Source organism: Mustela nigripes, chromosome 1, assembly GCF_022355385.1.
Source record: "Mustela nigripes isolate SB6536 chromosome 1, MUSNIG.SB6536, whole genome shotgun sequence".
NCBI lineage: Eukaryota > Metazoa > Chordata > Mammalia > Carnivora > Mustelidae > Mustela > Mustela nigripes.
Window position 1 is genome coordinate 92,412,642 of NC_081557.1, and position 15,406 is coordinate 92,428,047.

The 15,406-nt window shown below is 51.3% G+C and overlaps 2 protein-coding genes across 3 annotated transcripts; both read left to right on the top strand.

Moving 5' to 3' along the window:
• The first annotated feature begins 1,224 nt into the window (after positions 1 to 1,224).
• On the top strand, positions 1,225 to 4,319 carry APOA5 (apolipoprotein A5). Of its 2 annotated transcripts, none has more exons than XM_059416651.1 (4): positions 1,225 to 1,247; positions 1,769 to 1,820; positions 1,947 to 2,058; positions 2,590 to 4,319. In XM_059416651.1, the coding sequence occupies exons 2-4, from the start codon at positions 1,781 to 1,783 to the stop codon at positions 3,539 to 3,541; spliced, it is 1,104 nt and encodes a 367-aa protein (XP_059272634.1). In that variant the 5' UTR covers positions 1,225 to 1,247; positions 1,769 to 1,780; the 3' UTR covers positions 3,542 to 4,319. The 2 variants fall into 2 exon arrangements, with proteins under 2 accessions (XP_059272634.1, XP_059272629.1); XM_059416646.1 differs by having other exon boundaries at positions 1,234 to 1,275.
• Positions 4,320 to 5,592: 1,273 nt separating this feature from the next.
• ZPR1 (ZPR1 zinc finger) lies at positions 5,593 to 13,748 on the top strand. The gene is made up of 14 exons (XM_059416640.1): positions 5,593 to 5,820; positions 6,003 to 6,164; positions 6,538 to 6,628; positions 6,994 to 7,064; positions 7,728 to 7,814; positions 7,969 to 8,091; positions 8,452 to 8,502; positions 8,664 to 8,730; positions 9,087 to 9,157; positions 9,871 to 9,960; positions 10,446 to 10,556; positions 11,186 to 11,272; positions 12,400 to 12,465; positions 13,158 to 13,748. The coding sequence occupies exons 1-14, from the start codon at positions 5,650 to 5,652 to the stop codon at positions 13,290 to 13,292; spliced, it is 1,383 nt and encodes a 460-aa protein (XP_059272623.1). The 5' UTR covers positions 5,593 to 5,649; the 3' UTR covers positions 13,293 to 13,748.
• Positions 13,749 to 15,406: the final 1,658 nt, after the last annotated feature.

Sequence of the window (15,406 nt, forward strand, 5' to 3'; positions counted from 1 at the left end):
TTCCCCAAGGGATAAGCTATTTCGGACAGAGGGAGAAGCGTGGAGGGAGGCTCAGGGTCTTGAAAGAGAGGGCATGCTCAGGGAATGCCAAAGGTGTGGTGTGGGAGGAGATGAGACCGGAGTGGGTTGGGACAAGCCATGGCAGAGCCAGGCAGAGGATACCCGGAGTAGGCAGGACTTTGGCAGAGACACCTGCCTGAGGCTATGCACAAGATCACGGTGAGAGGCAGGCATGGCTGTGATGTGACTGGTAGTGGAAATGGAAGATGGGGGACCCATTCAAGATACATTCAGAAGCAACATTCAGGAGTTCCTGAACGTGTGTTTAAATATATGGAGTAGGCGTGTCATCAAAGGTCTGGGCTCTTGGGCTTTCCCTCCTCAGAGGCCCTTGGGGGTGCAGTTCAGCCTTTCCCGTGGGAAGAAGCCTCCTCTTGCTCCAATTCTTTGGGCCCAGCGTCCCTGCCTCTGATGTCTCTCACGGCCTTTACCCTGTCACATCTGACTTCCCTGTGTCCCAGGATTATTTCATAAACTGGAAGATGGGAACACTCTTTTTTTTTTTTAAAGACTTTATTTATTTGACAGAGAGAGATCACAAGTAGACAGAGAGGCAGGCAGAGAGAGAGAGAGGAGGAGGAAGCAGGCTTCCTGCCTAGCAGACAGCCTGATGCGGGACTCGATCCCAGGACCCTGAGATCATGACCTGTGCTGAAGGCAGAGGCTTCAGGTGCCCCGAGATGGGAGCACTTTTAACCCTATAAAGGCTGGCTGTTTCCAGGCCACAGGAGGGCGTATAGTGAGGCTATCCAGAGCCGCTGGGGTTCAGGCTGGCCCCTGGCCACTGGCCCCGTCTGGCTGGGGCACCATGCCCTACTCTGGGCAGCTGAGTAAGAGCGGGGCCCTCCGAGGACAGTCTTTCCTCTGTTGGTGGGCCGGCCAGTGGGTCAGTGGGAAGGGTGAAGGTCATGGGGCTTGGGGGGGGGGTGGATCTGGGTGAGGAGTTCAGCCTCACTCCTTGATAATCTTTCCAGGTGGCGCCTTTCTGCTAGAGCAGCCCCCTGATACCAGGGCACTCATTAACCCTCTGGGTGCCAGGGAAGGGCAGGAGGTGAGCCCTAGGAGGCAGCTGAGGTCAGCCGTCTTTGAACCTCCACGTGGTATTTACTCAGGGTAGTTGTTGCCAGAGGCCCAGGCCCCTGGAGTATAAAGCCGAATGTCTGCTCTCTGTGCCCAGAACTGAGCAGGTGAGCGGTGCTGGGTGGAGGCACGCAGGTCAGAATCTGCAGGAAGGGGATTGCCGGGGTCTCGGCAGCGGGCTGGGGTGGGAACTGAGAATGAAGGACATCCCCTTGGAGCACTGGGGCAAAGTTGTTTCTTCCCCCTTGGGATCCCACTCCCAGCTGTGGAGTGGGAGGGAGGGAGACAGGTGAGCAAGGCAGTGACAGCATAAGTGGCTGAAGTTACTGCTTGTGGGGTCTTGGGAAGGCGGTTGGGGAAATGCTACAAAGCTCCACACTCCATGTTGTCTGATCCAGGTGAAAAAGACCCTTCTCTCTCCCGAGACACCCTTTCCCTCCCAGCCTCACTTAGATCAGTCCTCGTTAGCCCCGGCAGCTCTGCGCTCCCCACATCTCAGGGAAAGGTTGACAGATTTGGGGCAAGTTGGCCCTGAAGCAGGGCCCTCTGGGGCAAAGCCGGGAGATATCCTTCCTTTGTTTCTTTACCGTAACCCTAACCAGCCTTGGTTCACCTTCTTTCTGAGTAGACAACAGCAAGCATGGTTGCGGTTCTGACCTGGGCTCTGGCTCTGCTCTCAGGTGAGTCTCCAACCCTGACTTCAATGTGGAGGTGTGGGTGGAGGCTGGACTGAGGGGCCCCATATCTATCCCCGGGGCGGCGGGGACGGGGGGAACCCAGCCTCTAACCACCCCATCCCTCTCCAGTGTTTGCAACTGTTCAGACACAGAAAGGCTTTTGGGACTACCTCAGCCAGAGCAGCAGGGACAAAGGCAAGACCGCGCGGGTCCAGCAGCAGAAGCTGGCATGGGAACCCACGTGAGTGGCTAGGACAAGGGGTGTGGATGTGGGAAGGAGACAGCCTAGCAGTGGGATGGTGTGCTGCCTCTGATTCCTCAACCTCCTCAGTCCTCACTGGCACAGAGGAATGGAGTTGCACTACTTCTGCCTCCTCCTAGCCTTTCTGGGCAGTGCAGCCCCCTCTGCCCTCAGTATCACCCCCACCTCTGCCCTGATCTCACCATAGCCGCTGCCCCCTGCGCACTGAGGCATGGGACCTGGGAGATGTGAAGGGACCTTCCCCCCAAACAGCCCCCAGAATGAAAGGAGTGTGTGAGTGTCCAGGTGCATCTGTGTTTCCTTGGGCAACGTTGGTCTGGATTTGCACGGGTCATATGTTTACACTTCTGTGTATGGAGTCGTGTGGCTGGCCCACAGCTAGAACTGGAGCCCAGCCTCCCAGGCCACTGCCCTGCATCCTTGGTCTCCCCAGGAGATCAGTGAGGGATGTCTCTAGGGTAAAGGTGGGGCTAGCAATATGACAGTCTGGATGTCTGTCCCCCTCCCCAGGAGTCTGAAAGACAGCCTTGAGCAAGACCTCAGCAATTTGGACAAGTTTCTGGACAAGCTGGGGCCTCTCAACGGGCAGGCGAGGGAGCCTCCCGGGCTCCCACACGACCCTGTGGGCATGCGGCAGCAGCTGCAGGAGGAGCTGGCGGAGGTGAGGGCGCGCCTGGAGCCCTACATGGCGGAGGCGCACCAGCAAGTGGGCTGGAATCTGGAGGGCTTGCGGCAGCAGCTGAAGCCCTACACCGTGGAGCTGATGGAGCAGGTGGCACTGCGCGTCCAGGAGCTGCAGGAGCAGTTGCGCGTGGTCGGAGAGGGCACCAAGGCTCAGCTGCTGAGCGGCATGGACGAGGCTCGGGGCCTGCTGCAGGAGCTGCAGAACCGCGTGGTTCATCACACCGGCCGTGTCAAGGAGCTCTTCCACCCCTATGCCCAGCGTCTGGTGACCGGCATCGGGCGCCACGTCCAGGAGCTGCATCGCAGCGTGGCTCCGCATGCCGTAGCCAGCCCCGCGCGCCTCAGCCGCTGCGTGCAGACGCTCTCGCGCAAGCTCACGGTCAAGGCTGAGGCTCTGCACGCGCGCATCCAGCAGAACTTAGACCAGCTGCGGGATGAGCTCAGCGCTTTTGCCGGAGCTGGCGATGACGGTGCGGAGGAAGGGGCCAACCCCGACCCCCAGATGCTGTCCCAGGAGGTGCGCCAGCGACTCCAGGCTTTCCGCCACGACACCTTCCTGCAGATCGCCGACTTCACCCGTGCCATTGACAAGGAGACCGAGGAGGTTCAGCTGCAGCTGGCACCACCCCCGCCAGGTCACAGTGCCTTCGCCCCAGAGTTTCTCCAAGCTGAGAGCAGCGAGGCCCGGAGCAAGCTGCAGGCCCGTCTGGAAGACCTGTGGGAAGACATCAACTACAGCCTTCATGACCGTGGTCTCAGTCATCTAGAAGAGCCCTGAGGGTCTACTGATCCAGACTCATTTCCTGGCTCCTTGTCTAAGCCCAGGATCTGAGCCCCTGGCGTAGCTCAGTCCTTGAGCTTGGCCTGTTGGGCAGAGGGTGGAGGGCCCTGCACAGGATAGGCGAGGTCACCCAAGGGGACTGTTGTCCCTGGCAATCCAGCCTCCTGCGATTCCCCCATCCAGATGCATTACACTCACCAGGCTTTGCAAACCCAGCTTCCCGTGTTCATTTGGGAATCCTCATGAGTTACTCCATTCCAGGATGGTGGGAGTGGGGAGGGAGAAAGGCACTCTGTGTGCAGGTAATTAGGAGCAATGCAAGCCTGTTGCCATGGTGCTGGAAGCCTGGGCCTCTTCTTCCTGGGGCTTGACTCTGATCCCTTCTGGCCCCCTGGTGGCCACTGCTACCGCTGGTCTAGGGGAGAGGAGCTCTTTTCTCCCCAGGTCTGCCATGACAGCTTCTTTTGGGGGAAGAGAAGGGAGAAATGAGGAAAATATGATGAGAGCGTGTGAAGATGTGCACATGTTATCTCTGCTGGCTCTGATGCCGGTGGGTACAAATGGTGGGGGTTGCGATGGGAGGGAGCAGAGCCTGCATTTTCCTTCCACAACTCTACATCTAAACAGCTGACCAAGCCCTACATACTGTGGGGGCTTCTTAAAGCCTTGGGGAAGCATACTGTGTGTCCTCTCCATCTGGGGCCCCTCACTTCTGACTTCCAGGCTGAAGCCTAGACTTCTGATTCATGAAATAGAGGCATATGGTGGAAGCTTACTTGCCTGGTGTGACTCTTATTTGAGCCATGTCTAAAAGCAGTGACCTTACCACTATTCTCCAAAGCACACCCATCACTCACTCATTCCAACCCCTCAATGCTCTGTCTCAGGGACCCTCTCCCAGTCCAGGTCTGCCAGAGGGTCCTGACTCTGGTCAGACTCTGCCTTAGATGACGGCTGTCCACCATGCCTGGGTGTGAGCCTGGCTTAGAAACCCTTCCTCTGCACCTGCATTGCTCACCCACCTTCCCATAGGACAGTGTGTATGAAGTGCAGGCTCTTGAGGTGGCCTGTCTCCTTTGTTCCTGTGGTTCCAGATTTTGAATGGCCCCCTTATGACTGACACTCTTCTTGAGAACTCCAAATCTTAAACTCCCCAATTCCCCATGTACAAACTCACTTGGGGGCAACAAAGGTCCACATAGATCCCTCTGGGAACTGTGAAATCCGGGATGGGTGAAGTGGAGTGGAAGAGGAAAGGGTATATGCACCCTGTCCAGTGCCTTTGGAAGGTCCTGTCCAGCACCCTTTCCTCTGCTTGCAGCCTGCCCTGCACAGGGTTCTCAGCACCCCATATGAATCTGGCCTGATTGTGCCTGCAGGCTGGAGCTCTTCCTGACACCCTGGATTTAGCACCAGAACTGGGTGAGAGGTGCCCAAGGAAAGGAGATACTGGGAAGGAAAGTTTAACCACAAAAAGAGGTGTGTTTTTTGTTGTTAGGAAACTGAGGGGTGAGTCAGCTGGGGTTTGATGTGCTGGGGATGTTGGGGTGGGAGTAAAAATGAGGACTGCGTTATTTGAGGCTGGAATTTGGACGTGTTTAGGAGGGCAGAAATGAGTGAAAACAGAAAAGGAAAGAATGCTCGAGGGACTGAGGGAGGGGAATCAAAAGCCGAAGCAACGTCTGGCCCAACAGTGGATGGGAGCCTGAGCCAGGTGCGGAGCCCACCTCCTCAGGGATACCGAGGGACAAGCCAAGCCCCTTGCCATAGTCTCCTGTAGTCAGATTTATGGACCAATGGTTAGAACCCTGTAGAATGGAGCTATTGCGAAGGAGCGAAACAGTGCCTTGGGTCTGAGAGGACGTCCTGGGGGAAGTAACGCCTGAACTGAGGTCGAGGCAAAGCGTGAATCAGGCTCGCTTTGGAAGTCTGGATCACAGAATCCCAGCAACGCAGAAACCTGGTCAATCACAGACCCCAGGGCCCAGAGTCTGCGGCCTCTTTAAGAAGGGGCGGGGCAGCAGCTCACGGAAGCGTCGGAGGAAGGGGTGGGGCCCGAGGGGAGCGGAAGCCGGAAGTGGAGGCCTGCTCTGCGCGTGTTGGCTATGGCGGTCAGCGGGGCTGTGGAGCCCGGGCCACCGGCGGCTGCTGCCGCTCCCTCGCCCGCCCCGGTCCGGGCTCCAGCCCCCGAGCACCTGTTCCGGCCTATCAGCGCCGAGGACGAGGAGCAGCAGCCCACCGAGATCGAGTCGCTGTGTATGAACTGTTACCGCAATGTAAGGCGGGGGTTCGGCACGGGGCGGCGGGAGGTTGGGCTGAAGCGGGGAGGGGTTGGTGGGGTTGGCGACCCGGCCAGGTGGGCCCAGCTGGGGACCCGGAGGCGAGGCACGCCCCGGAGTCGGTAGACGGGGAACTGGGGCTTCACTGGTTCTTCGGAGCTGCTTTTCTGCTTCCCCAGGGCACGACGCGCCTCCTGCTCACCAAGATCCCTTTCTTCAGAGAAATAATCGTGAGCTCCTTTTCCTGCGAGCACTGTGGCTGGAACAACACCGAGATCCAGTCGGCCGGCAGGATCCAGGATCAGGGAGTGCGCTACACTTTGACCGTCAGGGCCCAGGAGGTGAGAGGACCCCAGAACAGTCTGGTGTCCTGCAGAAGGCTCGGGAACTGGAGTCAGAGCTGTCCTGCGACCTTGAGTAAATCCTGCCGTGTGTCCAAGCCTCAGTTTCCTCCTTCCTAAAGTGGGGTTGGTGCTGTCAGATGCTCAGGTGAAATAAAAGCTTGTGAAAGTGCTTTGTAATTACATTTTGTCGGAGGGAATCAGATGAGTGGTACTTGTTCTCCGTAGTACCCAAACCATTTGGGCAGCTGGCTTCATGGTGTACTGTTCGGCAGGAGTAGTCTGGATCGCTGGACTGGAGACAGGAAGAAACAGCTGGGCTGCGGTCTGTACTGCTGACCTCTCTGGACTGAAAGTTTTTCTCTCTGCCCAGGACATGAACAGAGAAGTTGTGAAAACGGACTCTGCCACTACAAGGATCCTGGAGCTGGATTTTGAAATTCCTGCCTTCAGTCAGAAGGGAGGTAGGTATAAGGTCAGGCTGTTTGGGCTGTTCATGCCCCGCTGCAGTCCTGCTTTTATGCAAAGACACGGGTGCCAGGTCTGGTGGCTGGTGTTTGGCCATGTTATCACTGAGACCTTCCTTGGTTCAATATAAACAGGAAGCTTAGATAAAACAGCTTGAGAAACTAGATTGTGTTAGTAAGGCTATAATGTATTCATTAGAGAGTCTTAGCATCACTGTTATTGGAGATGAATGGAACCTTGTTTAGGCCTCCTCACTTTATAGTTGAAATCAAAGCCCAGGGAGTTCCAAGTGAATTGCTCAGTCATACGGGCACTTGGTGGCATAGTCAGGACTCACGTGTCTTTTGTTCTTATTCACTAGCTCTGACCACTGTTGAAGGACTGATCAGCCGTGCTATCTCTGGCCTGGAGCAGGATCAGCCTGCCCGAAGGGTGAGCTGGGATTTTCTGATGGCAGCAGCTCAAGGCATAACGACCAGTCTATGTTTGCATAGAGTGTTCAGCTTCCTGTGTAGCTGAACCATCTCGGACAATGTTGGAGAACGTCTGGAGGACACAGCAGGGATGCTGTTGCTGCCGGGATGTTGCCCATGTTCTTTCTCCCATCCTTTCCACTTCTCTTTCCCCAGTGTATGTTCAGACCGTCTCTCAGACAGGCAGTGTAACATTACCTCTGAAGAGCCTTTCCTAATCCTGTGGGATTTATCTGTACTTCCTGAGTGTTCCATTGTACCGTATATTTACTATGACAGGAGTAACATAATCGCATATGTTGTCATACGTCTTCCGAACTGGCTGGGGAGTCCCATGAGAGGAGTCTGGTGTGTTTACTGTTGTATCTCTAATCCGGCATGAGAGCCTGGCCCAAATGGTTGGGTGATGAGAAAAATGAAGCTTATTTGGCACAACCCATAAACTTCAGACTTCCTTGCTGTACTTTACTGTGAAGTCTGAGTCTCTCTGTTCCTTCTTACGTGAGGCAGGTGGTGACTTCCTGATGGAAGTGACATAGATGTGACAGGGAGTAGGGGCATAAAGTCTGTCATGATGGCTGGGGAGCCCCATGACTATCTCTTTACTATCTTTCCCTATCAGGCAAATGAAGAAGCTGTAGCTAAAAGAATTGATGAGTTCATTGTCAAACTGAAAGAGCTAAAGCAAGTGGCCTCTCCTTTCACTCTGGTGAGTATGGAGGAACTCTAGGTGCCAGATTTAGGGGAGGAGAAACCCTTAAGACTGTCTGGGTATTTTCTATTGGTGCCCAAGAGGTCTGGTGGTAGGCAGAGAATCTACGTGATTTCTTGTTGTAATTACTTCCTCTTCCCCCATCTGTCAGATCATTGATGATCCCTCAGGGAACAGCTTTGTGGAAAACCCCCATGCTCCCCAGAAAGATCATGCCCTCGTGGTCACACACTATAATCGGACTCCACAGCAAGAAGAAATGCTGGGGCTCCAGGTAAGTAGCTTGAAGAAGCCAGAAGAATGCTCTGGCATTATCTTGCTTTCTGGATCGCTTGGAATCAGTGGAATCTTACTTTGTCATTGCTGCCCTGTGTATCCTACCTTCTGACGTTTATGCATCTTTTCTGGCTCCTGTCAAGACTTAGGATAAACTTTACAGTAAAAGTTGGCAGTGGGTGTGATCTTAAGTTCTGCTCTTCCCTGGATTGGGGCTTTGCTTCCTGCTCTCTCTGTTAAACCCATGAGGTCGCAGCTGACATAAACAAACCAGAGTCTTCTGTCTCACTCCAAGGCAGGCTGGTGGGGAGGCCGAGGTATCTGTGCCAACGTGTGATTTGTATTTCTGCTCTGCTAGGCTGAGGCGCCACCAGAAGAGAAGCCAGAAGAGGAGGATCTCAGAAATGAAGTGAGTCCGTTGGCTGCTGTGGAGGAAGGAGCAGGGCTGTGGGTGGACACTGATGCCACTCGGTCTCCCTTCCTCACGACCAATGTGGGCAGCCACCAGCATGCCAACTGAAGTCTGGAGCCTGAGCAGGGCTCACGGTATGGCCCCATGTTGTGTTCCAGGTGCTGCAGTTCAACACAAACTGTCCAGAATGCAATGCTCCGGCTCAGACCAACATGAAGCTAGTTCGTATCTTTTGTCAGGCAGCTGGGTTGCTCTTCATCTGACTTGGGCACAAAGATTATATGCAGGCTGGGGAGTACTTCCTTCAGGAAAGCGCAGTGATGAGGAAGGTGTTGCCTTTGATGAAACAGTGTACCTTGGCTTTTGGGTTCAAAGAGAGAGTTAGGCTCTGGTTTCCAGAATCCTGTGTTGCCATGGATTGCAACCTTGCCCTCTTCTGGAGGACTGAGTTAGGCTGCTGCTTATGATTTCTTTCCTATATCCCTAGGACTGGCAACTATGTTTTTAGGGTTTGGGTTTGTTCTTCTCCAGAAGGTAGTCTTGCTCTCCTGGAAGCAGATTTCCTTACCTCCATCTTCCAGAAATCCCCTACTTTAAGGAGGTTATCATCATGGCTACCAACTGTGAGAACTGCGGCCATCGGACCAATGAGGTGGGTAGGCTCCATTGTTTGGGAAGATGATTAAGGTAAGGGTAAACCCTGTTTAACTTTGATCCTTCCTAAAGCTGTTTTGGGATGAGGTGGGAGGAAGCTGGGTTTTTCTCTTGGATGTGGTGTAGGGTGAGGAGCCCTTAAAGGAACTGGGAATTAGTGAAATAAAATTAGAGATACCATAATTCATTTAAGACATTAAAGATTGGTAATATGGAAGAGGGAGGCGCCCCCCCCCCCCCCCGTCGCCTTTTGGAGAGACTCTGACTTAACCTCTCAGAGGACTGGAAGTGGGGGAAATGCAGATTTCGACTCTAGTAAAAAACTTTCTGGATCTCTCTGAAAATAGAATGGAGGGTTATAAATTACTTTTCCCCGAGTGTATCCAAGCATAAGCTCTTTAAATACTGAACCCAGAATATTACAAGGTGCATCCACATGTTGGGAGTATTTGAAAGTCTGTTTCAGCCTCAAGAGTCAGTTTTTTAAAAGAGGCAAATACAGAGTTTGTTGGCAATTTGACAGGCTCTTGGCCAGCTCTTGGTGTTTCTGGTTTGGGTGACTGCTGCCACTGTTGGTTTAGAAGGCTCTGTCCTTGGTAGCTGGTAGGGGGCGTGATTGGAGGTGTAAGCCAGTCCTCTGAGGGCTCCCTTACATGGGTGAGGATTAGAATCCTCTCTGCTGCCTGTTCCTGACTACTGTTGTCTGTGCAGGTGAAATCTGGAGGAGCGGTAGAGCCCTTGGGCACCAAGATCACCTTCCATATCACAGATCCCTTAGATCTGACCAGAGATGTGCTCAAGGTAACACCCTGCTTGGGAAAGTGTCTGTCTTCCTCACAGGGGCTGTCTCTATCTAGAGGAAGTTGTCTTTTTTGAAATTCTGTCCTGGGGTTGTGGGGTACCGCCTTACTTCTCTGGGTTTCAAGATCCCTCAGCAGAATTAATCCGTGGTAGGAAGGACACATTTCGAAGGTGACCCATAAGTACTCTGATGATTTGGCAGCTTTTTGCCTTCAGTGGCTGTAAGGGCCCTTGTCTCCGGCCTCTAACGACAGGATACCTGCCAGCTTGGAGCTGTGACTCAGAATGTCTCTTTATTAGGTCGGTTCCATTTCTGCAGTAAACATGGATAGGAATGAGTCTAGCTTTAGTTGGAGAGTCCGAGAAGACTTGGGCAGCTTTCCCCTCAAACAGTCAGTGGTGGTATTAAGTTGGCATGAAAACTCCGAGTAGCCTTCTCGAAGAGGCTCCTGATCTAAAGCCCAATTTGCTCTCTCATCTCCCAGTCTGAGACGTGTAGTGTGGAAATCCCGGAGCTTGAATTTGAACTGGGAATGGCCGTCCTCGGGGGCAAGTTCACCACATTGGAGGGGCTATTGAAAGACATCCAGGAGCTGGTGAGTCGCCAAGTATAGTGCACGGTTGCTTCAGCAAGGTGGCTATGGGGAAGGGACTAGAAAGCCTCACACGTCCTAGTTTTTGCAGCTGTTAACTAGAGGTTTCTTTGCCTTAAAGCTGATTTGAGAGACTTAAATAGTATTTTGGATTGTGAAGATAGGTTTAGGGGAATGAAAACTCCCAGTCCTCCCTCTGGGACAATATAGATACTTTGTGATTTTGGTAAGTCACTTATTTCACTGTAAAATGAGGGGAGGAGGGTCCTTCCAGCACCTGAAACTCCCCAGCTTCAGGTGTTGACTTAGCCCATATATTTATTTTCTTGAATCATTTCACTTTATTGATTCCCAGTTGTCAGGCGTTTTGTCATTGTAAATTACAGTTCACTTTGCATTTCTTCAAATGAGAATTAGAGGTCCCCTGGAAGGCCATTTTTATAGTTTTTATCTCCAGTTGTCATCTTGGCAGATTAATGTCTGTGCTCTTAGCAGTGGCTGCCTACGTCAGAAAGGTGGTGTGGAGACCGAACTTCCCTGGCTGGGCACCCTCCTGCCATTCCACACCAGCTTTATGGTCAAACCCAAGAAACAGCCAGTGTCCCTAGCAATTCTGATGCTATTTATTGCAGGTAACCAAGAACCCTTTCACACTGGGTGACAGTTCCAATCCTGGCCAGATGGAGAAACTGCAGGAGTTTAGCCGGAAGTTAGACCAGGTGAGATGACTCTGGCCCTTCAGTAGTTGTGGTCCTGGGTGCCCGTGAGCAAGAGGCCACCTACCCCTACCCTGTCCTGTTGCCTTCTGAGCGTCTAACCACTGTGTTGGGTATTCCCCATGTCCTCTTTCTTGGTTTTCTCCCTTGTGTTGTTAGAGCCTTATCTCTAGTAGCTTCACTTGGGTTTTTCATTTCCACTGACTTGTTTTCCCAGAGCTTTTTTTTTTTTTTTTTGGTCTTTGAATACTCTCCCTCATTCCTTTGCCTCAGCTTCCTGTTGTTCTAAGGATGTGGAATTTTTTTCTTTCCTTTTGAGAATGTTAATGTTGGTTTTGCTTCTTTTGATGTTATATTTTCCTTGCATAGTTTCCATTTCCTTTTAAGTTGCCTTTTTTTTTTTTTTTTTGCTTGCTTGTTTTTATTTTTCCATTTAACTTTCAGACACAAAGAAGTGGGGGCTTTGCTTATGTGTCTGATAGTCATGGATTGTCGTTTTAAAAGTAGAGGACTGAAACACAGGAGTGGAGCTGAATCTTATTCATGTTGAGCTCCTTGTAGGGTGATTTAGCCTAGCCATTTTGTGGAGGTAACCCCAGTGCCAGAGTCGTTAAGTTTTTCTTCTTGGGCTGCCCAGATTCCCATCAGCGGGTGTTCTGTTTCCTGGCCTGAGAAGGAGGACTTGGCTGCCAGTGTTCTGAGAGCTGAGTGTGGGCAGAGAGCTGGTTGTGTATATCTGTTTACGATGACAACACGTTCACTTAACCGCCTGTCCGTGCTGCCTTTCCCTCCACCTTCAGCTGGGCTGGTGTCCCCTGGGCCTTAGCCAGCGGTGGTGGCAGCTTCTCCACGGACTCCTGCAGATTTCTGCCGAGGTTGGGGAAGGGCAGTGGTTGGCCTGCGTGGAATGGGAGAGGAGGTGGGGATGTCAGAGTGCTGCTTCAGTAGGCTTCGTACAGTCCTTATTTTAGGTCTTCTCTACTTCACTTCATCAGGAGGTACCTCATGTCAGCAGTTTCTGAAACTTGGGCTTTCTGCCATGTAAACTGGGTTGGTTCTTTTCTGGCAGACACAGCCCCTTCCTACCAGGAGCTATGTAAAATTGATGTGCTATATTCTCCCTCCTTTAGATCCTTCAGGGTGACATGAAGGCCCACTTTATAATGAATGATCCAGCAGGAAACAGCTACTTTCAGGTACAGAATACCCTCCCTGATAGGGCATGGAGATACATTTTCTGACCTTCTTGGAAGATGTATTATTTCTCCAGAAACTGGAGACTTGATTCTGAATGAACTGCTCTTTATCAAGAAACCTTAGAATTTGAAGAATAAGAAGATAGAGGGGGAGGTGGGAGGGATTGTAATTGTGTGTCGAGAGGGGGAAAAGATACTCCTAGACTCTTCCTCTCTCTAGTCCATCTCTTGTCCCCAGCAGTGGAGTTGTCATTTAGAAAACCTAATTGTGGAGTGGAGGGAAATGGTGCCTTGTCCAGAAGCTGAAACAGGAAACTGGAGAGGCTTTCAGATGGCTGGGGAGATACTCTGGTGATTTATAATAACTTCGAATATTTTGAGCAGTTATTATTGGTTAGGCAAAACTGAGGTTTCTCTATGATTAAGACTATCATTAGAAGGTGCAGATAGAAAGTTTTTTAGGCAGACTGTTCCCTAATTCTGCCTAGGGCAGGACGGTCCCTTTCCGGGGACTCTGTTGGGCTTCTCTTGCTGCTTGCTAGTTGAGCCTAACTATGGGGAATTGGAGGCCTTTACAATAAAAAAAAATTAAGGTTTTTGGGAAGTGGGTGTTGGAAGCCACCTGGTAGCAGTAGTAGGGGTGCAGGTAGCTAGGTGGCACAGGCACTGACTGTCTGTCCTTGGCCTTGCAGAATGTGTACGCACCTGAAGATGATCCTCACATGAAGGTGGAGCATTATGAGCGCACATTTGCCCAAAACGAGGAGCTAGGGCTCAATGACATGAAGACCGAGGGCTATGAGACAGGCCTGGCCCCACAGCGGTAGCAACAGGCAGTTCCCGAGCCAGCCTCTCGTGCTGCTCAGACCGAAGGGTTATTTATTGCTATCGGGAAAGGCTGGGGGTGTCCTTAGCCCTCATGTGGGGAGGACACCTGGTCTGAGAGATATGGGCAGTTTTGTGAACAGTTTGTGATGGAAGTGCAAGCCTGTTGCTTTACTTGACTGTATCTTAGAGGTTCTGAATTGGCCTGGGAAGAAACCCAGAAATGAACCATGGGGCATGTCATTATCCCTTTTTTTCCTACCAGCTCTTTACCCTCCCTGCACATAATGCTCTGTCTAGGGTTGGAACTCTGAAGACGGAAGACAGCTACATCTGGAGTTTGGGAGTTGGCTGGGGAATATAAAATACTGGCTTTACACAGGAAAAGAGTCTTCTGAGGGGAGGGAGTCCAGCACAGGGGAAAAAGCTCTCATTAAAGTGACGGCTTTCCAACAGGACTGGGCTGTGCATTCACTTGTCCTTATTTGATATCATGCTGGTAGAATTCAGCCTCCTGAATAAATTTTCTCCGGTGTAGTCCGTTTGGGGATTGGAGCTGGCATTTCATTCATTCCTTCAGTAGATACTTGTGTGCTCACTTTGTGCCAGGTACACTACAGAACTGAACAAAATAAAGCCCTGTGTTCATGGAATTTAAAGTGAACTTTTCAGGACAAATCTATAGTTCCTGCATTTGTTTATTAGATGCAGCTGACAAACAGAGGGCAAAGCTCAGATAATGCCCCTGGGCATAAATGCATTTGATCCTGTTCAGCTGCCCTATGAGGCAAGCAGGGTTGGGATCTGAGTTTGGGTCTTGTCAGGCCAAGGCTGGGTGTTGATTAGAAAGGGGAATGGTGGAACTCCAGACAGATGGGCAGGAGATAGGCTGATGGGGCTGAGAGAGTACTAGTAACATTCATTGGAGCAGAAAGATGAAGTTTTCAAATGCCTGCTGATAGCAGGGTAGTAGAGGCAGGGTTTTGGAGTTGCTAGAGAGTCACCAAAGTGGCCTAGAAGCCAACACAGGGTTGTGTCTGGGGGATCTGTGGGGCCCTCCAGCTAGTGAAGCCCTGTTATCAGTTCATTGAGCCACAAGCTCTCAGAGACCCAACCCAGTCTGCTTTCCTTCTTGGGCCTGAGCTGGACCAGTCAGGATAACCCAGGGGTTAAAAGTTCATGGGTCAGGGCTGTGATGTCCACACCTGTGTGTGTGTGTGTGTGTGTGTGTGTGTGTGTGTGTATGAATAGTTTTTGAGTACAGTCTAAATTCTGAGCATTTATAAAGTATAACAGCCTTCTTGACTAAAATGCTTTCAAACAGTGGCAAAAATTTAACATGTTGAGATAAAGGACATATTCGATCTGATATTTTATTTGACAAACTTTGGATTTACCTCTTGCACCTCATTTTGCTGGCCTTTGCTTCCAGGGATCATGTTTTGGCTTTGTGAAGTTGGGCAACTTCCTTAACTTCTCCAAGCTTTGGTTTTCTCACCTGTAAAACACGATAATAAAACCGCTTGAGAACTTTAAGAGTTAAATGAGGTAATTCATGTAAAACTGCATGCTCACAAAAAGAAAAGTAGTGTCTCTGCCCTCTGCCTCCCACCCCCTCTCCAAAACTTGAGAATTTAGAATTCAACCTCTCTACCTTCCTGGTCTTTTGAAAATATAGCCAGGTCCTTTTCACTGGAAAGGTCCTAGGCAAGAGGTAGCTAGGGGCTACTTATTCTATCAAACGTGGGGAAGCTGACAGGTTAGAAACTGTATTTTTTCATAGTAATTACATTGGGTTTGGCATTCCTGATTTCCTCTCTTGAATGGTACTTAGCCTATTTAGCAGTTTCTACCACCCCCCCCCCAACCAAAATACATACTAATACAAATAACTGGTATATATACGTGTGTCAGACACGGTTTTGAACACTTCACACGGTACAAGTAATCTCATTCCTCGCAGCCACTGAGTTAGGTCACCATAATACCACCCAGTTTGTTAAATAACTTGTGCAAGGTCCTGCAGGTAGGAAGTTTTGGATCCCGGACTCCATTGCCCCTCCACAGCCCACGTTCTTGACACTGTGGGCCTTCTGGAGCTGCATCATGTTGAAGG